Below are 21,428 nucleotides of genomic sequence, written 5' to 3' on the forward strand. Positions count from 1 at the left end.
TGAGCAAAATCAAACTGCTGGAAAAATCCAGGTCAGGCAACATCTGTCACCAGTCTGAAGAAACCTGAAACATCATCTGTCCATATCCCTCCACAGATGCTGCCTAACCCGCTCAGCACTGCCAACGGTTTGTTTTGTGCACGATTTGTCAGAACAAACTGGTTTCTGCTTTTTATACCTCTCATTGTCAGTCTTCGTGGATAAACTATAAAACATAGAAAAAATATGTGTTTCGTTACTTTTTTGGTTTTCCTTCACTGCTGATCAGTCGAAGGTTTCTGTTAAACAGAATTGTTGGTTTACAAAAGAGTAATAAACGCAAAATCATACAGGTTCCCCAGTAACTTACATTGATCATACACTTTAGGTCTGTACTCTCCACCAAAACATTCAAACTCCAATGTCTCATCATTTAGATCGAACTCATCCACCACCGTGTCATTGAACTTGTACCATTTCCCTTTTCCACCAGCCCTGCAGAATCAAAAAGTTGAAAGTGAGCTCAGAACCAAAGCCACATGCACCACATTACTTACAATTCTAAGGTTGTTACCTTTCACAATTCCTGTTTTTATAGTTTTCAGTTAACATCGAATACAATAAAACTAAATTTCAACTAATTTTTCACCCACCTTCTGTCCTTGATGAATGAGTAATAGTGTCCAGCATGTGCCTGACCACTATGAACAATCACCCCAACCAGCTCGTAGTTTTCAGTTGGGGCACCTTTCTTTCTTGGAGAGCCACCACCTACATGATCACCTGCTTTGCCATTTTCCCCATGTTCAGAAGAGTGCTCTTGCCGTGCCATTCCAGCTACCGTGTAGGGCTCCATGTTTAGAAGCCAAGGAAACTAGAGAAAACAAATGGATTGAAATGTGGGATAACTATCAGTGGGAATGAGCAATATCATTCAACGGAATAACTCTTGGACCAGGCCATCTGGATCAGTGGTAAGCTGCCTCTTCCAACTGATAGCCTTGACATGTAGGAAAGTAAGGAAGTTTTCTTTGTGGATTGCTGGCCTTCTGATCCCAAATGTTGGAGCTACTATATGCCATTCAGGCCTTTTCATATTGCTGTCAAATGGCTGGGGAATGGCAGTAGACATGGGGCAGAAGGTGTGGGGAGTAGGACAGGGTCAGAACAATCATGGCCCACAGAGCAGTGAAAGATTTTGCCAGTTAGTGAAGTCAGGCACTCATGCTAGGCCAACTACCAATGTTCTTGCAGAGTTTAACAGCATGGAAGCAGAGATGTTTCCTTTAAATAGAGTGTTTAGAATCATGTGTCACGTTCTCACAAAAAGGGGCTGGCTGTTAAAGAAAATTAAAATGAATCACCAAGATAGTTGAACAAATTTATGGCAAACTTAATTTTAAAAATGTAAATTATCTTATACTTCTCCTTTGTAACCATTCTTTTTCATTCAACAAATGGGTTTGATGTCCCTGTATCAGCTCCATCTTGGTGCAGTTCATCCATTATTATTATTATTTTTTTATTTTTTTATTATATTACTAAAACTCTCATCTTGTATATTTGTATATCAGTTTGTTCTCGAAATACAGCCAAAACGGTACACGATTGCGCAACAATTTTAGGCCCACCCTACTCACCATTCCCCTGCGGTTTCAATTGATCAACTTTTGTTCCATTACAAACAATTAACTTAATAAACTTTAATAAATGTGCTCCCACCCCCGCCGGGAGGACCGGCATCCGTCCCTGCGTGCCCGCGCCTGACCTTCCTACGTGGTGCAGCCCAGCGGCAGAGGGTCAAAGAAGATGGCCGTCGCCGTCGAGCTTCCACTGCAGGAGAGGTTTCCACCCAACAGGTCCATGGCTCGGTCTGGCCGACGCGATGGCCGCCCGGGGCCAGGATGAGTGGATCCCTCTCCCCCCCCCCCGCCCGCCCACGGCCCCAGGGGAGACTCCACGGCCAGTAACGGGTCCACAGGTCGTCAGTTGGGGAGGGTTCGCAGGAGAGGCTTGCACCCAACCTTGTGAATATGAAGATGAGGTAAAAGGGAATACAGGAGATATTGCAAAAGACTCTCGGAAGAATGGGAACAGAAGTTCTAGAGGGGAAAAGAAATTAAGGGCAGGGCCAATTGTGACCGATGTGAGAGGGGAGGTAAATACAGAAGTTAAAGTGTTGTACTTAAATGCGCGTAGTATAAAAAATAAAGTGGATGAGCTTGAGGCTCAGTTAGTCATGGGCAAGTATGATGTTGTAGGGATCACTGAGACATGGCTACAAGAGGATCAGGGCTGGGAACTGAATATTCAGGGGTACACAACGTATAGAAAAGACAGACAGGTGGGCAGAGGGGGTGGGGTTGCTCTGATGGTAAGGAATGATATTCATTCCCTTGCAAGGGGTGACATAGAATCAGGAGATGTTGAATCAGTATGGATAGAAATGAGAAATTGTAAGGGTAAAAAGACCCTAATGGGAGTTATCTATAGGCCCCCAAACAGTAGCCTCGACATAGGGTGCAAGTTGAATCAGGAGATAAAATTGGCGTGTCAAAAATGTAATGCTACGGTGGTTATGGGAGATTTCAACATGCAGGTAGACTGGGAAAATCAGGTTGGAAATGGACCCCAGGAAAGAGAGTTTGTAGAGTGCCTTCGAGATGGATTCTTAGAACAGCTTGTACTGGAGCCTACCAGGGAGAAGGCAATTCTGGATTTAGTGTTGTGTAATGATCCTGATCTGATAAGGGGACTAGAGGTAAAAGAGCCATTAGGAGGCAGTGATCACAACATGATAAGTTTTACTCTGCAAATGGAAAGGCAGAAGGGAAAATCGGAAGTGTCAGTATTACAGTATAGCAAAGGGGATTACAGAGGCATGAGGCAGGAGCTGGCCAAAATTGACTGGAAGGAGGCCCTAGCAGGGAAGACAGTAGAACAGCAATGGCAGGTATTCCTGGGAATAATGCAGAGGTTGCAGGATCAATTTATTCCAAAGAGGTGGAAAGACTCTAAGGGGAGTAAGAGACACCTGTGGCTGACAAGGGAAGTCAGGGACAGCATAAAAATTAAGGAGAGGAAGTATAACATAGCAAAGAAGAGTGGGAAGACAGAGGATTGGGACTCTTTTAAAGAGCAACAAAAGTTAACTAAAAAGGCAATACGGGGAGAAAAGATGAGGTACGAGGGTAAACTAGCCGATAATATAAAGGAGGATAGCAAAAGTTTTTTTAGGTACGTGAAGAGGAAAAAAATAGTCAAGGCAAATGTGGGTCCCTTGAAGACAGAAGCAGGGGAATTTATTATGGGGAACAAAGAAATGGCAGACGAGTTAAACCGTTACTTTGGATCTGTCTTCACTGAGGAAGATACACACAATCTCCCAAATGTTCTAGGGGCCGGAGAACCTAGGGTGATGGAGGAACTGAAGGAAATCCACATTAGGCAGGAAATGGTTTTGGGTAGGCTGATGGGACTGAAGGCTGATAAATCCCCAGGGCCTGATGGTCTGCATCCCAGGGTACTTAAGGAGGTGGCTCTAGAAATAGTGGAAGCATTGGAGATCATTTTTCAATGTTCTATAGATTCAGGATCAGTTCCTGTGGATTGGAGGATAGCAAATGTTATCCCACTTTTTAAGAAAGGAGGGAGAGAGAAAACGGGTAATTATAGACCAGTTAGTCTGACATCAGTGGTGGGGAAGATGCTGGAGTCAATTATAAAAGACGAAATTGTTGAGCATTTGGATAGCAGTAACGGGATCATTCCGAGTCAGCATGGATTTACGAAGGGGAAATCATGCTTGACAAATCTACTGGAATTTTTTGAGGATGTAACTAGGAAAATTGACAGGGGAGAGTCAGTGGATGTGGTGTACCTCGACTTTCAGAAAGCCTTCGACAAGGTCCCACATAGGAGATTGGTGGGCAAAATTAGGGCACATGGTATTGGGGGTAGGGTACTGACATGGATAGAAAATTGGTTGACAGACAGAAAGCAAAGAGTGGGGATAAATGGGTCCCTTTCGGAATGGCAGGCAGTGACCAGTGGGGTACCGCAAGGTTCGGTGCTGGGACCCCAGCTATTTACGATATACATTAATGACTTAGACGAAGGGATTAAAAGTACCATTAGCAAATTTGCAGATGATACTAAGCTGGGGGGTAGTGTGAATTGTAAGGAAGATGCAATAAGGCTGCAGGGTGACTTGGACAGGTTGTGTGAGTGGGCGGATACATGGCAGATGCAGTTTAATGTAGATAAGTGTGAGGTTATTCACTTTGGAAGTAAGAATAGAAAGGCAGATTATTATCTGAAATGGTGTCAAGTTAGGAGGAGGGGGAGTTCAACGAGATCTGGGTGTCCTAGTGCATCAGTCAATGAAAGGAAGCATGCAGGTACAGCAGGCAGTGAAGAAAGCCAATGGAATGTTGGCCTTCATAACAAGAGGAGATGAGTATAGGAGCAAAGAGGTCCTTCTACAGTTGTACCGGGCCCTGGTGAGACCGCACCTGGAGTACTATGTGCAGTTTTGGTCTCCAAATTTGAGGAAGGATATTCTTGCTATGGAGGGCGTGCAGCGTAGGTTCACTAGGTTAATTCCCGGAATGGCGGGACTGTCGTATGTTGAAAGGCTGGAGCGATTGGGCTTGTATACACTGGAATTTAGAAGGATGAGGGGGGATCTTATTGAAACATATAAGATAATTAGGGGATTGGACACATTAGAGGCAGGAAACATGTTCCCAATGTTGGGGGAGTCCAGAACAAGGGGCCACAGTTTAAGAATAAGGGGTAGGCCATTTAGAACGGAGATGAGGAAGAACTTTTTCAGTCAGAGAGTGGTGAAGGTGTGGAATTCTCTGCCTCAGAAGGCAGTGGAGGCCAGTTCGTTGGATGCTTTCAAGAGAGAGCTGGATAGAGCTCTTAAGGATAGCGGAGTGAGGGGGTATGGGGAGAAGGCAGGAACGGGGTACTGATTGAGAGTGATCAGCCATGATCGCATTGAATGGCGGTGCTGGCTCGATGGGCTGAATGGCCTACTCCTGCACCTATTGTCTAATGGGTCCAGGCCCATCCACTCCGGAGTACAACACTGGAGAACAAAGCCAGAAACTTCCTGATACTTTGGAATGGATTGATAGGCAAGGTTTAGACAGACATAGGTCAAATGTCAGTTGGGACTAGTGTAGAGGGGGCATCTTGATCGGCATGGGAAAGTTGGGCCCAAGGGCCTGTTTCCATGCTGTATGACTGACTCTTGGAGGGGGTGCTTTTTGTTTAAATAATTCAACTAAGAACTGCCAACATTTCCTGATGTTTTTCAGACAAATGACTTCTTGCTATTGAGGGCGTGCAGCATAGGTTCACTAGGTTGATTCCTAGAATGGCGGGACTGTCGTATATTGAAAGGCTGGAGCAATTAGGCTTGTATACACTGGAATTTAGAAGGATGAGGGGGGATCTTATTGAAACATATAAGATAATTAGGGGATTGGACACATTAGAGGCAGGAAACATGTTCCCAATGTTGGGGGAGTCCAGAACAAGGGGCCAGTTTAAGAATAAGGGGTAGGCCATTTAGAACGGAGATGAGGAAGAACTTTTTCAGTCAGAGAGTGGTGAAGGTGTGGAATTCTCTGCCTCAGAAGGCAGTAGAGGCCAGTTCGTTGGATGCTTTCAAGAGAGAGGTGGATAGAGCTCTTAAGGATAGTGGAGTGAGGGGGTATGGGGAGAAGGCAGGAACGGGGTACTGATTTAGAGTGATCAGCCATGATCGCATTGAATGGCGGTACTGGCTCGAAGGGCTGAATGGCCTACTCCTGCACCTATTGTCTATTGTCTATTGACTTTCAATAAAACATCAGAGCAATCGTCAACTTTGTGCTAGGTTTGATAATTAGTTGGTCTTTGTTTGAAATGTTGTTACATGAATATGTCGGCACGGTTTTCAATTTCACAATGAGGTGAGGGTGATGAAGGAAAGGACCGAATGTCAATCTCCAATGAGGAATATTTACAATAGACAGATGAATAAATTCCTAGTTCACCGAGAAAAGGGGAACTAAATACTTTTGGAAAAGTTTTATGTTTCTTATCCTATTTTGGCTTAATATTAATAGGCTGGTCTATTAATCCATTAAGTGGATTTTACAATCTGATTCACAGCAGGTTTCAGTGATGACCTTCTTAAAACTTGAGCAAGACACTGTTCAGAACAACGATCAGTTTATGTTAGTGGGGTGGACTGCACCAACTGCATTATTACATGGTGACTATATAAATTGTATAAATATTCAACAGGTATTGTAGAATAACAATGCTTCACAATATTTAGTAAAAACAAATGTGCACTTCATCAGCATACACCAAATTTTGTAATAGATGTTTGCAAAGTCTCTGGCCAATGCCGTATACAAAAATGGCCAGATGTAGTAATCCAATCCCTTTCTTCACTTGGGTCTATACCACAGATTCACCCGATACAATTGTTCATCTAGAAACCCAATCTAGTCCATTACTAATTTTGGATTGAACGGAACCCATTTTCAATATTTTGCTAAAAAAAATACTTTGAATGTTATGACAGAAAAGTTAAAGAACTATTTATGTCAGGGCTCTCTGACTTGCGAAAAAAGGAAAAAGAGCCAATGGTCAGTGCAAATTCTATCCCATTTGCAGATAACAACTGTAACAGGTGGCAACTTACAAGTAGTAATAATAAAAATTAATCAGAAACAAAAATATATTTGTCAGATTGCCTCATGATTTTGTTCATTTGATTAATATGTTTGTTTGCTCAAGAATACCAACTTTAATCTCCTCCTAACCATAAAGAATTAGCACTATGTATTAATTGCATATTTACCCGTATTTGTTCATCATACTTGATAGATCGCCCACTCTCCCAGTCAAACCCAAATCTCATTAAATGGATGACTAACACACTTGGTAGAGATTTGATGCACATCCGCTTCACTGTTGTTCTCTGGAAGACAAAGCACAACTGTTTAGGAGCACTTTAGAATGGAGGAAAATACAAATCCATAAAAGATCTATAAGTTTCAACTCATCACTCTCCTCTTCAACTATCCCCATTACTTTGTTTGTCCTTTCCACAGACATTAATTGAGACGCGTTGGCCAGACCAGAGTTCAATTCCCACCACAGTACTGGAGGATGAAATCCATCTGATAAACGGCCTTCTACCCAAAATATTAATTGTTTTTCTTTACATAGATATTGCCTGACTTGCTGAGCTTCCAACAAGTTTATTTGTTATGTTTTTGGTGGAACGAATCTAATAGTCTAGAATAAAAGATAATAATCTGGAATAAAAAGCTGATATTTAGAAATGGTGATTATAAAACATCCAAATTGCTGTAAAAAAAATTCACCTGGCAGAGCGACATCCTTCAAAGCAAGTAATTGTCACGCTTTGCTGATATGGTCTTTGTGATCCAAAACCATCAAGTGCTGGGCCTTAATATGTCCTCTGAAATGACCTGATGACCCACTCTTTAGCAGGATGAACAGGAATGGGCAATAAATGCCGGCCTTACCAACAATAGCCAAATACAGAAAAATGAAAAAGAACAAAGCTCTCTGGTTAGTCTAACCAATAAACTCTAATGCCAAAACATACATTGCTGGGACTTGAATTTCAGATACATTTCTCACCATATCCAAATTTGAACTTTACTTTTGCTTACATTCAATGCAATATCCTCCACATGTGGAAAACACCAGTCTATCCTTATTAAGGCAGCCTGCTTGAAAGTCCCCGTTAACAGCTCACCTTCTCTTTACACTTCTCACAGTAGTATGCATTGCCTCCTTCAAGCACCTCGCCTCTTACAAACTGATCCAGTGATATTTCCAGGCTTTGACATGATGTTACTCCCAGGTTCAGGGCCATGAATGCTTCCTCACGTTCATATCTAACGAGAAAGAAAAAATATTTTTAAGTTCATAGTTAGCTGGCATTTGCTCCAAGGTTGTCAAACTTTGGGGAAAATTTCTAAGTGAAATTGGCGTATAAATTCAAGGTGTCATCCAATCAGGAGCTACTGAGATTTAAGAATGCTATACAGCATAGAAACATATCTTTTGGCTCAACTCAATGCTGACCAAGTTGCTTCACTGGGCTGGTCCCATTGTCTTTGCCCTTACTCATCCTTTCAAACCTTTCCTATTCATGTCCCGACAAAAGTATATTTTCTGGTTGTTCATTACATGTACCCACCACCCCATGTGGGGGAAAAAGTTGCTCCTCTATGGAAGTTGACCACATGGACTTCAGTAAAGTCTTTGCAAGATCTCACGTGGTTAATAACACCAGAAGATTAAAGTGCATGGGATCCACTGTGATTTTCTAGTCTGGATTTCGGTTTACCCATAGGAGTGTAGCAGTGGAAAGGTGTCATTCTGACTAGAGGTCTGTAGCGTTGCACAGGGATCTGTGCTAGGATCTATGTTGTTTGCGATATATGCAAATGTCTTGGACGAAATGTCGATGGATGGCTTAAATGGTTGCAAATGACACAGAAATTGGTGGAGCTGCAAGCAGTGTAGGAAGCACGTCAAGGACGCAGCAGGATACAGATTTAGTATTTAGTACAGGGCGGCACGGTGGCGCAGCGGTAGAGTTGCAACGAATGCAGCGCCGGAGACTCAGGTTCGATCCTGACTACAGGCGCCGTCTGTACGGAGTTTGTACGTTCTTCCCGTGACCTGCGTGGTTTTTCTCCGAGATCTTCGATTTCCTCCCACACTCCAAAGACGTACAGGTATGTAGGTTAATTGACTGGGTAAAAATTGTCCCTAGTGTGTGTAGGATAGTGTTAATGTGCGGGGATCGCTGGGCGGCGGGGACTCGGTGGGCCGAAGGGCCTGTTTCCACGCTGTATCTCTAAATCTAAATCTAAATCTAGTTACAGATCTGGACAAATAATTGGCAGATAAAATTTAATGCAGGCAAGTGTGAGATGTTGCATTTTAGGCAGTCAAATGTAAGAGGATGATGCGGTTAATGGCAGGACCCTTAACAGCATTGATATACCGACAGTTCTTGGGTCCACGTATTTAGAGTGGCAAAGAATTTGGTAAATGATCCCTTTATCATAACATTGAGTTTTAGAGTCGGGGAGTCATGTTGCAGCTTTATAAAACCTTAGGTATAATTGGATAGGAAAGTTAGGTTCAATTGCATTAAAAAAAATTGTACCAAATAGCAACTGCTTGTCAACAGCGTTGGTCATTTTATTGTCAATTGATGTGTACAATGTAAACTGCGTCATGGAATTAAAACTTATGCCACACTGGTTCAACTATTCTGTGAAGGCCTAAAGAAAACCTTACTACTACCACCTTCCAAGAACCTTTCAAAATTACCGAAAAAAGGCAGAAGAATTAATAATCAGACAGGTGGCAGCGAGCTCCTGCTCACAGATTTGCTGCAGGCAAGCAGGGCAGAAGGAGGAGCCAAAATGTTATAGAAGTTGAACATTCCTGTGCGCAGATCTCCTCCCCAGGTAGTCCGTATCTATAGAGTGATTTTGCACAAAAGTCTGAAAAGATGTTCCTTGCCTCAAAACAAAGAAGTCAATGAACCGTTTTTAAAAGTACAATAATTTCCTCTTTCTCGCTTTCAATAAACTTAAGATCAAGTTCCAAACTCTTCTCAACATAAAATCTTCAATGAGTTATTGCACTTACAGTTACTTAAAAAAACAGTTGTTTAACTATGTGGGAAAATACTACTGACCTGTGAGGACAATCTTTGCAAATCTTCTGGTCAGAAAAAATACCCTGGAAAGTGTTCTTAAAAAACTGTTCACGTCCAAGTTTCTATCGAGAGAGAGGAAAATTGAAATTTGCGTTGTGCACACAAAAGATGGAGAATGTATCTCTGGCTCTAGCAAATCTCATGTACTTACCTTAAGATGCTCATCTAGCTGATCTATCAGACTGGTAAAAAACTCATATGCATCTTGTTGCTCACGGACGTACAGCTCCTTGTTCCACATTTTAAAAATCTGAGGAGAGGACAAGAATGTATCCAAAGAATTTAAAATGTTTGCTGAAGAATTGTTTGGCACCCTCTATCTCATCACCTGTACTGCAATGTACTGACAATCTTTCCTCTCAGTCGCGATGGTCTTGACCCAAAACAAGACCTTCTGCCTCGACAGATGTCGCTGACCTGCTAAATTCCTCCGGCATTGTTTTTTGTTCTCTGGGCAATCAGTTAATTGGTGAATTATGTTTGTACATTTCACCTTTTTGTACTATCTAATACTGAGAAGCCGGAAGATATGTGTTTTCAAATCACTTCCTATGCAGGGCTGACGTAGATTAACAGCTGAAATTCCCATCAAATTTCTTTCAAGGATGCACTGAAATTACTAACTCAGTAATGGAACAAGGACAGGAGAATATGTAGAGAAAATTTGGAAGGACACACACACGGTTAATTTTATGGTGAGACTTACTGGTGAGACTTGTCAACAACACTGTTCTGCCATTTGTGCACTACTATTCTTATAACTCAGTAGAACGTCAGAAAGAGTAGAAAATCAATGCAATGGGATAGAGCCATGATAATTTGAAGAAGCAGACAGATTCCAAGTCAATTTGCAGCCACAGGTCAAACTGGTTACAGTAAAGTGACAGGATTTGGATGGGGTCATTGTTTGCAGCATTTTGGATCCATCATTTCTTGAGGAGCATGCAATCAGGATGAGTGGCACTGCAGTATCAATGAACCCGAGTCAAAGATGGTAAAAACTAAAGTTTGGACAGCAGGCACTGTGTGCAGACAAGAATGTGGGGAAACAATGGTTTTGATAATTGTTCATGCAGCATCCAGACATCAAGGTTGAGATAAGGTACAATACAAATACAGATTTATTTATATCAAAATTATTTTTGATTACATTTGTTTTGCCTGGTATAAATCTACAGATGATTCGGCAATCCAATTAGCACTGTTCATCTCTTCATTTAAAATTCATATTCAAGTCAGTACCTTTTATCAGTGTCAAATCAATATTCTCAACTTAATCAGATGCCCATTTACTGTTTTGGCAATGGCCACAAATTAATTGCTTGTCTGAGAACAATTACAGAGTTATATTAGGTTTTAAGCTTAATTAATTTCCCCAAATATTTCAACCGTTTTGGCACACAGAACTACTCTTGCGCCCATCTCAGTTTGGCACCTGCGCATTCTGAATTCAAAGGATCATGATCATAGCATTTTCTCAATGTCATTCAAAACCCTTAAGCTACTTCTTCTTAAGGGTAGCTTAAGGCTTCTTAGGAGAAGCCTACTTCTTCTTAGGCTTCTTCTTGGCCTGATTATCATTGTTGCGCCAATCTTAAGAGTTTTCACGAAACAAATTCCAAATGTATTTTACCAAATAAAATATTCTGTGAATTAAATACAATTCCTTATTATCCTCAAGGTTCCTCACCTTCCAGAAGGTCTCCGGGACATAATATTGCAGTTTACTTTCCATCAGATGCCCAAAGAGGGATTGAACTTGATAAAACACATTTTCCTCTGGATTCTCATCATCATCATCATCTACTGACAACATTGCCTTCAAGGAGGTGAAAAGAAACAGAGAGAAAAATCAAAATTTGCCTACTGTACAGTATTAAATTAACAAAAGAGCAGCGCAACATTCACTATTTTTATTATTCACCAAGGATGTAGGTGTTTCTGCAAAAATGGCCATTTGGATCATAAGATCATGACATAGAAGCAGAATTAGGCCATTTGGCTCACCGAGTCTGCTCCAGCATTCAAATATGGCAGATATATTTTTTCCTCTCAACCCCATACTCCTGCCTTCTCCCCATAACCTTTGATGCCTTTACTAATCAAGAATCTATCAATCTCAGCTTTAAAAATACCCAATGATTTGGCCTCCACGGCCACCTGCAGTAATGAATTCCAGAGATTCACCACCCTCTGGCTAAAGAAATTCCTCCTCATCTCCACTCTAAAGGTACGTCCTTTTACTCTGAGGCTATACCCTCTGGTCCTGGCCTCTCCCACTACTGAAAACATCCTCTACACATCTATTCGATCTAGGCCTTTCATTATCTGGTGGGTTTCAATGAGATCCCTCCTCATCCTTCTAAAGTCCAGCGGGTACACGCCCAGAGCCATCAAAAGCTCCTCATATGTAACCCACTCATCCCAGAGATCATTTCTGAGATCACGTTCAATTATGATTAAATTAAAAAAATTAATTGACCCAAAAGCAAAAAGAGGATGTGGATTTCTTTTGTGACTAAATTGCTAAGAAGACCATGAGGGATGGTAGTGGCAATCCAAAATCATAGTCCCCTTATACTCAAGGAAAAAGTCCCACTTCGTTTTCATCAACTGTATGCTATTCATCCATCGAAATAAAGAATGGCACACAGTGCATGGACTGAAAAATAAATAAGGTAAACTAACATTAAAAAATGACATTACCTCTGGCAGCCCAGGCTGCATGTAAAGTTGCTGGAACACTGCATTCATGTAGCATGTGGCTCCTCCATTCTTCAATCCAACGAACCCGGAGATGGCACGACTGTCAACAGGTGGCAAGTACTAAATGCAAAGATTTTAAAAGTCAAGTGTTATCAAGCGTAAATTAAATCTGCATGAATTCAGTCATAATCAAATATTCATGTAAATGGAGAACAATCCAAGTACACATGACTTACAACATCATAAAATTGAGTGAAAATTGCAGATAAAACATGTGCTAAATGCATGCAAAGACATCTTGGATAAAAGCTAATCCTTGGTAGGAAGTAAGACCTTCATTCGAAAATCTTAAAAAGACAATCTGAGAATAAATGAAGGCAATACTAAAAAATACAAGAAGTTCAAAGCAACAACATTTTTAAAATGTTAGAATTCTTTTCTGATGGCAAATAAAATTAATGAGACCCAGAAACGTAAACGGAGCAAAATTGAAGGGAGAAAAAGAGGCTGCAAGGACTTAAACACGAAATCAATCCCAAGCAATTGCCATCCAATTATTAGAACAAAGTTTTGTGTTTTTTTAAAACATCCCCTGTTTTAACGAGAAACTGCATGATTTATCCAGGGGTAGGTATTTACAACATTTGTAAAAAGCAACTGAGGTGTTATTACTTTTAAATGAGCTGTACAATATTCCTTTATTTAATCTAATATTAGGTAACTTTTTTTTGTACCTTCTGAAATTTTTGATAGTGACAAATGATATAGTAATTATGACAATACACCTTGCATATTAAGACCATAAAAGATAGGAGCAGAATGAGGCCATTTGGCCTCTCTCTCTCTCTCTCTCTCTCTCTCTCTCTCTCTCTCAACCCCATTCTCCTGCCCTCTCCCTGTAACCTTTGATGCCCTTTAATCAAGAAACCACCCATCTCTGCTTTAAACATGCCCAATGATGTGACGGCCTCCACTGCCATCTGTGGCAATTAATTCCACAGATTCACTACCCTCTGGTTCAAGAAATTCCTCCTTTTTAGCCAGATGAGCAGGTGCTTAAATAGGGAGCATCTATATGGAACCTTCTTCAGTCACAACTGCACATGGTCAAGAGCTCTCACACCTAGCAGCATCTGGCTGACAATGAATGAATTGCTGTCACAAAGTAATTGTAACCAACGTGAATCAGTGTTTCACTTACCTCAAATTCCTTTGTAAGTGCGGGGTCAAATTGGTGGTGCATGGAAAGCAGCTCATTGGAGATCAGCTGGAGGTTACTCAAAGAGCTGTCTGCCAACATGACCAGCACTTCATAAGCAGCTAGACGACTATTAACTGTACTGCACCTGAAAGAAAATAGGAAGGGCTGGATCAGACTTAAATTTCAGGCAAAATCTAGACTGGTAGACAGGACAACACCACAACAAATTAGAATAAGCTGCCTCATTATTACCAGGGTTTAAAAGAATTGATCACACGTACTTTGGATGGAAATCCTGTTGACTAATAGAGCAGCTCCCAGCTGGACTGCTGCTGCTCAAGATAATTTTTGAGGCACGGAACAGGAAGTCTTCCATCAGTTGCTTGATTAATGACGGTCCTGAACAAAATAAATACATTAAGACTTTTAGATTTAGATTTAGAGATACAGCGCGGAAACAGGCCCTTCGGCCCACTGGGGCCGCGCCGCCCAGCGATCCCTGCTCATTAACACTAATCTACACACACTAGGGACAATTTTTTTTACATTTGCCCAGCCAATTAACCTACATATCTGTACGTCTCGGAGAAAACCCACGCAGGTCACGGGGAGAACGTACAAACTCCGTACAGACGGCGCCTGGAGTCAGGATCAAACCTGAGTCTCCGGCGCTGCATTCGCTGTAAGGCAGCAACTCTACCGCTGAGCCACGTGCCACCGTACCGTACTTAAGTAAGATCAAAATCATTTCACTTCGGGTCTCATTTCAAAAACCAACATAGAAATAATACCTCAAATAGGAATAAAATTCAGAGAAACACAAGAGACTGCAGGTGATGGATTCTGGAGCAAAAAACACACTGCTGGAGGAAGTCAGCGGGTCAAGCAGCATCTGAGGGGGGAGGGAGAAGCAGAGGGGTTTGAAGGAATTTATGTTTTAAGTTGAGACCCTGCATCAGGGCAGAGTGGTGAGGTAAGGCAGCGAGTATAAAAAGCAGAAGGGCAGGGGTGAGACACAGGCCAGTAGGTGATAGGTGAACTGAGAAGGGGTGAAGGATAATGGACAGAGCAACCAGATAAGGAGAACTTGAGGGCTGGATTCGGGAGGCAGGTGGGTGACAGGTGAAACAGACAAGGAAAAAAAATTCACATGAAACGCGGCCAGGCAAAGTAAATAAGCCACAATCGTGATTTGACAATGGTCAAAGCTGTAAAAACAATAATGTTTCTAACATCTGCAAATATTCAATAAATCCCAACACACTCAAATTAATTAAACATTTAAATAATGAGAAATCAATGAACACCGTACACCCAAAAATGCTAAAATAAAAATAATTAAATCTAAAAATAGAATACTGATTTTTATTACTCATGGCCAATCTCCCTCATTAAAATCAATAGAAACTAACTTCACTGTGCAGAACTCAACTGTGCACAGGTTGCTTGTACCAATTCATTACTGCAGGTTGTGGAGACTGTCACTTAGTGAGGTGTAGGTATATTTCAAGGGATGCCGTGCTGACAGCAAGGTTGGGACATACACATTTATGAGCATCTGCATGGATATCCCAAATTAGTTCCCAATAATGCTGGGGAAATGAGAGAATTCACCTGATGACAGAAAGCAGAAAGGAGGCAGTTGTTCATTAAAGGTAAAATGAAAAAAATATATCAAAAAAGTTGCTTCAAAAAGCATAAAACATCAGAATTCAGTAATGGAGGACGGTTTCACTTTCCATAGGCTGGTGTTTTCTGTTTTTGAATCATAAAAGGCATTTTGATTTCTATCTATAGAACAGACAATCACAATCATACTTTATTTGCCAAACATGTTTTGCAACTTTCGAGGAATGTTATTTGCCATACAGTCATTACAATAAAAAGCAACAGGACACACAAAATACATTTTAACATGAACATGCACCACAGTGACTCCTCCACATTCCTCAGTGATGGAAGGTGAAAAAAAGTTCAATCTCTCCCTTCTTTGTCCTCCAGCAGTCGGGGGCCTCGAGCCTTCCTTTCATGGGACAATCTTGACTACCGTAGCCGGCGATGGGCCTTCCTCGTCAGGGCGATCAGGCTTCTGCATGGGGGGGTCACAGTCACCCCGCGCTGGGCGATCTACCCCAGGTCGGGGCTTGTCAAACGCCATGCAGCTTGGAGCTCCTGACCGGTCTCAACCGGAGACTGAGCTCCTTGATGCTAAGTCCACAGGGCGCGTTGGAGCGGCGATCCAGACAAAGAATCGCACGCTCAGATGTTGTCCACAGCCCAGCGGGGGCTCAAAGTCAGTCCCAGGCAAGGCCTCCAGCCCCACAATGTTAGGCCACAGAGCGACCGGAGATACGATCCAGAAAGCAATTGCATCTCCAGCAAGGTATTAGATTGAAAAAAAGTTTCCCCCGACCTCCTCCCCCACCCCCCACATAAAACATACCAGAGAATATTTGCACAAACTTTTAAAACTTACCAAAAATAACAAAAAGAGTTTGCAAAGGACAGACAGACTGTAGGCGAGGCAGCCATCGTGCGTCGCCCCCTGGTGGTGACAGAACACCATTGAAGTTTTGGTGAACATTCGATGGAATCAGATTGTTCTGCATCTGACCCAATACGAGAACTTACTACCTGCAGTGCTGGTAGAGCAAGAGTTGGGACCTGGCACCCTACTGCTAGGATGGGTACATGCTTTAGAAACCATCATAAATGTTTCTAATAGTAAGAGATATTTGAAAACTGTTCAAATGGAATAAAGATGAAAGAAATTTTAAAAATACATTTAAACATTAAAATGCTTGAAAATATAAAAAATATTAAGTAAAATACTTAAGTATTTTAAGTATTAAGTATTCAGTGTTGGCAACCCTATTCAAATAAGTGGGTTACTATCCTCGTGACAGTAAGCTTTGATGGTGAGGTGCATGAGCTCTCTTGAACTCCTTGGATGCGAGGAAGGCCGACCGACATGCTGAATTATAGACTACAGACAACCAAAAGATTTCTGTGGAACCAACAGCTTTAGATGCAATCAATTTGCTTTATGATCTCACTAAAATATAGGACTAAAAGAGAATGACCAGAGTGGATGCTCAGATGCTGTTCTCCCTGGCTGAAGATTCCAGATGTGGTAACAAGAAGTCAAGATTAGGAAGTGGTAAACTAGGACTGAGATGAGAGCAAATTCTTTACACGCAAAATTGTGAATTTTTGGAATTTTCCATCGAGCTTTGGATGTTCAGCCATCAAGAATATTCAAGAATGAAATCAATGCATTTAGATGGGAATGTGAGATAGACAATTAGCCTAATGACCGGCCCGTCACTCTTATGCCCTGTATAATGAAGGACCATCTCAGCTTGGAGTCACCATAACAAATGACAGCTCACAGCATTGCAATAACAACTTCGAATAGTTCTTCAAAAGGGAATTGGGAGGCTTTAAAGGCAAAAAGTACTTTGAGAACTATGATAGATTTTAATGGCAAACTCTTTATTTAATGATAGCATAAGCATAGTTACTTACCCATTATTAGTGACAAAAAACTTTCCTCAAGATACACAATGTAAATTAATTTTAACATTTACTTGCATTTTACATCATAAAACTAAGTAACAGCAGGCTATTTTTTTAAATCAGGAATGCAATAACTATAAAGCTTTTCCTTGGAAATATACTCATCAAATGTGTATTACATTACCATCTATTGGCAAAGAAATCATACTGCATAAATAACTGCCAGTTAAAAATGTGCAGCAATCCATAAAAGTGGAAATTTCTATACAATGGATTTGGGCAACTAGAGAAAGCCTGGAGGTAATTAAGGAAGGTTAATTTCACCGCAATAACACTTTTTCCTCTTTGCCTTAGGCACTTACCTCAAAATTCCATGTAATTCACAAAATAAGCATCTCACCAATTCAAAGCACCAGTATCAATTATCATAATTCATTAGGCATTAATAGCAGAAAATTATTACCTCCCTTGATTAACCACATTATCCAACTGGGTTAAAAAAAAATCCTTATGCTGTTTAGTTCCCTACTCAATGTCACAGAAAAAACTACAGCAAATCTCATTCTATAGACAGTCACCAGAGCAGACCATTGTCTACAATCTATGCACAAAATGCTGTTTCTCATCCCAGATGGCCCCATAAGAACAACTTCAACTCAAGAATGTAACTGCAGCCAATAATTCCTTTTCCATCTTTGGCCTTGTAGTTTCCCATATCATATTCTAACCTGATACAAGATACATAACTAGAGGACAAAAATGTTCACTCTGTCTCCCTCCTTCAAGAATGAAAGTAAACCCACAGCGGATCTGGTCTTTAGATTTGCGTACCCGACATAGTTGACAATCTTTTACATGGCAAAAAGGTGAAGTGCTAAACTAGCACCATTTAGTTGAGCAGTGTTCTTTGGGAGTATTTCTTTCCATTGCTTCTTGACTATATCAAGTCACTGAATGAGAACGTTATTGTAAAACTAGAGGTATGAACAATACGGATATTGCTAAGTGCGGGGGAGGAGAGAGGAAAAGGGATATTACCTCTAACAAAACGCACAAACAGAAATATCAGAACTGCTACTTTGCTCATTATATCAAAATCAATTTGCAAAAAAAAAATCCCACAAGTTGCTGCAAAGATGAATTGAAATTACCAAGCAATTCCTTTTCTGGCCCACTCAGCGACAGTAGAGTTTTGATAAGGCGCAGATGCCCTGCAAGCAGAACGTTATCCGACTCGCTTGTCTCCGATTCTGCAGTCCACGTAGGCTCAAAGTTATCAAGCCAGTTAACCTCATCTTCTAACATGGCAGCAGGGCTAATATTAAGCTGTTCCATTTCAGAAGCTTTAAAAAAAAAAAGTTTAACATTAATAATCATTGCTAAAAATTAGAAACGTGCCTTGTCTTGAGATCATGTACCACAACTGGGTAAAACATTACTTCTAGTAAACATATCCCAAATTCATCCCGAGCATATGAGGAACAAGGAAGCATATCCCTCTCCCAATCTGTGCAATGGTAAGCTTCATGTGTGGGGATTTTTAAACCATTTCCAAAATGGTGTGAACCCTGCACACAAAACACTTCACGAGAACTTGCAAACCCCAAATCAGAGAAGTTAAACGAAAGGAAAAAATTGGGCCCAAATCCAAAGTTCTATTCTAAATTGGTAATTGAAATCTTGCAAGGCACATGGCAAAAACCTCACAAGACTATCAGAAAACAATCAATAGTTATGAATAGAGACCAGAGATACCACAATTATATCCACTAGAAAGGAGAACACCAGCTTTAACAAGATTTTGAGTATGAAGGATTTTGGTGGAATGAATAAAATAAACCTGTCTGAATAGAGAATCAAGAACAGGGGTTTATCAATTTTAAATGACAACCAAGAATGGGAGGAGGTCAATTTAAACATTTCTGGTTTTTATTCCTTATATCGACAACTATTAAGAGTATTAGAGATAGACACAAAATGCTGGAGTAATTCAGTGGTCAGGCAGCATCTCTGGAGAAAAGGAATAGGTGATGTTTCATTATCTCCAGAGATGCTGCCTGACCTGCTAAGTTACTCCAGCATTTTGTGTCTACCCTTGGTGTAAACTAGCATCTGCAGATCCTTCCTACACACATTAGAGTTCTTTACCACTGTATCATAAAGCACACCTTTTAAGGGACAGCAGGGAAATTTGAACTAGAGGAAAATAGAATGCAATGTGATTTTGTAAAATGGGGTAACCCTTGTATTGGCATAGCAAACTGATAATCTAGACAGGACCGTCTGAATGGGCCATGCCAGTACTGTGAACGTTTACAATGTACGAGATTAACATTTTTGTGTTGGGTTTGGTCATGTTTCCCAATGTACCATACAAAATCCATGATGTACAACTTTCATGTAAAGAATTTAAATTTAATTCCACTAAAATAAACATGAAAGCATTAGAGCAGTTTCATTTGTTTTTTTGTTTTTCGAAGGCACCACCGAAGCTGTAAATTCACAATATATTCTATGCACAGACCAAATAACTTACTCAAAGATCATGCTGAGCATTTATGTCAAACTTTTATCTTGATCTGCAAAACTTACATGTTAAGTCGTCCAATAATTGGCAACGCAAGCCAAAATATTCAGTACATTGGGATAACAGTCTGGAAAATAAATGAATGATTTGCAATTAGAATAAAATGAAAAAGTTATTTTTAAGCAGTATCTTGAAAGTTGATGTCATTCAAGGAAAGGTATGCAGATATAGGAATGTTTGGTGAACTTTTGTGACTTTGTCAGTGCCAAAACATGGCAACACTTGTGTACTGCTTCGGTGAGGTCTGCTGCATGATTTTACTGGGTTGTATGCAAAGCAAAGCATTTCACTGCACCTAGGTACATGTGACAATAAAGTAGAATTGAATTGAATCATTGAATACTTGCCTCAGAAATAGTGCACCACTTCATTAAAGAGTCTGTTCGAAGAACATATGTATTCTGCTGAGAATAACTCAGATCTGGACACCTCTCTGATCTATAAATCTTGGACTACAGCAAGATCCAAATCAGCCAAACATTGATGTAACAAACCAGAGTCCGCAAGAAGGTTAAAATCAGTTCCCTTTGAAAAGGTTGATCCCCATGCTTAAGAATAATTGTCATAAATGGATCCCTCACCCGCATCTCCTCAGCTCTTAGAATCATAGAAATAGGTGGAGGAGGCCATTCGGCCCTTCGAGCCAGCACCGCCATTCATTGCGATCATGACTGATCGTCCACAATCAATAACCCGTGTCTGCCTTCTCCCCATATCCCTTGATTCCACTAGCCCCTAGAGCTCTATCTAACTCTCTTAAATCCATCCAGTGATTGCTCTTGCTCCCCCCTCCCCAGAAGAAAAAGAATAAAGTTCCCCTGGTCCTCACCTTTCACTCCACTGGCCTCCGCATCCAACACATCATACTCTTACATTTCCATCACTTCCAACGTGATCCCACCACTAGTCTCACCTTCCCATCTCCACCCCTTTCTGCCTTCCGAAGATAGCTCTCCCTTCACAACTCCTTGGTTCACTCATCCCTTCCCACCCAAGCCAGCCCCTCCCCAGGTACTTTCCCCAGCAACTACAGATGTAACACCTGTCCCTATACCTTCCTCCCTTGCCTCTATCTAAAGACCCCATCAGTCCTTCTAGGTGAGACAGAGGTTCACATGCACCTCCTCTAACCTCATCTACTGCTTCCAGTGTTGCCAATGTGGCCTCCTGTACATCGGCGAGACCAAACGTAGGACTCGGCGACTGTTTCGCTTAACACTTGCGCTCGGTCTGCCAAGGCCGACTGGATCTCCCCGTTGCTAACCATTTTAACTCTCCTTCACATTCCCACACAGGCAATGGAGGAGGTCCAGGACAGAAAGGTCAGAGTGAGGCCATGCGCAAAGTTGAGGAGCAGCACCTCATATTCCGCTTGAGTAGCTTACCATCCAACGAAATGAACACTGAATTCTCCAGATTTCGGTAAACTCAAACGTAGTCCCTTCCCCCTCTTTCCTCTCCCACACACACATTTTCTTCCTTCCGTTCCTTAGCCCCACCAGGACTCCCACCCATTTCTTTCCTCGCAATCTGCAACTCTTCAAACCCATCTCACACCTGTTACTTTTACCTCTGGCCTTTGTTCCAACCATCTGTCTGTCAAACAATCCCCTCGCCCGTGTCGACGTATTACCTGTCATGCTTTG

General features: G+C 41.3%; 1 protein-coding gene across 2 annotated transcripts in view; it reads right to left on the minus strand.

Annotated features, from left to right (window-relative positions):
• usp24 (ubiquitin specific peptidase 24) overlaps positions 1-21,428 on the minus strand; it is a 147,301-nt gene that overhangs the window by 45,081 nt on the left and 80,792 nt on the right. For both annotated transcript variants that reach the window (XM_078408399.1, XM_078408398.1), the window contains 12 exons: positions 19,788-19,849; positions 18,347-18,538; positions 13,958-14,075; positions 13,677-13,821; positions 12,476-12,595; positions 11,460-11,588; positions 9,921-10,019; positions 9,749-9,831; positions 7,781-7,922; positions 6,851-6,970; positions 633-853; positions 350-474 (listed from right to left, as the gene is read on the minus strand). In XM_078408399.1, the coding sequence (XP_078264525.1) occupies positions 350-474; positions 633-853; positions 6,851-6,970; positions 7,781-7,922; positions 9,749-9,831; positions 9,921-10,019; positions 11,460-11,588; positions 12,476-12,595; positions 13,677-13,821; positions 13,958-14,075; positions 18,347-18,538; positions 19,788-19,849 (1,556 nt within the window). The remainder of the gene's footprint in view (positions 1-349; positions 475-632; positions 854-6,850; positions 6,971-7,780; positions 7,923-9,748; positions 9,832-9,920; positions 10,020-11,459; positions 11,589-12,475; positions 12,596-13,676; positions 13,822-13,957; positions 14,076-18,346; positions 18,539-19,787; positions 19,850-21,428) is intronic.

This window comes from Rhinoraja longicauda, chromosome 11 (assembly GCF_053455715.1).
Source record: "Rhinoraja longicauda isolate Sanriku21f chromosome 11, sRhiLon1.1, whole genome shotgun sequence".
Taxonomy (NCBI): Eukaryota; Metazoa; Chordata; class Chondrichthyes; order Rajiformes; family Arhynchobatidae; genus Rhinoraja; species Rhinoraja longicauda.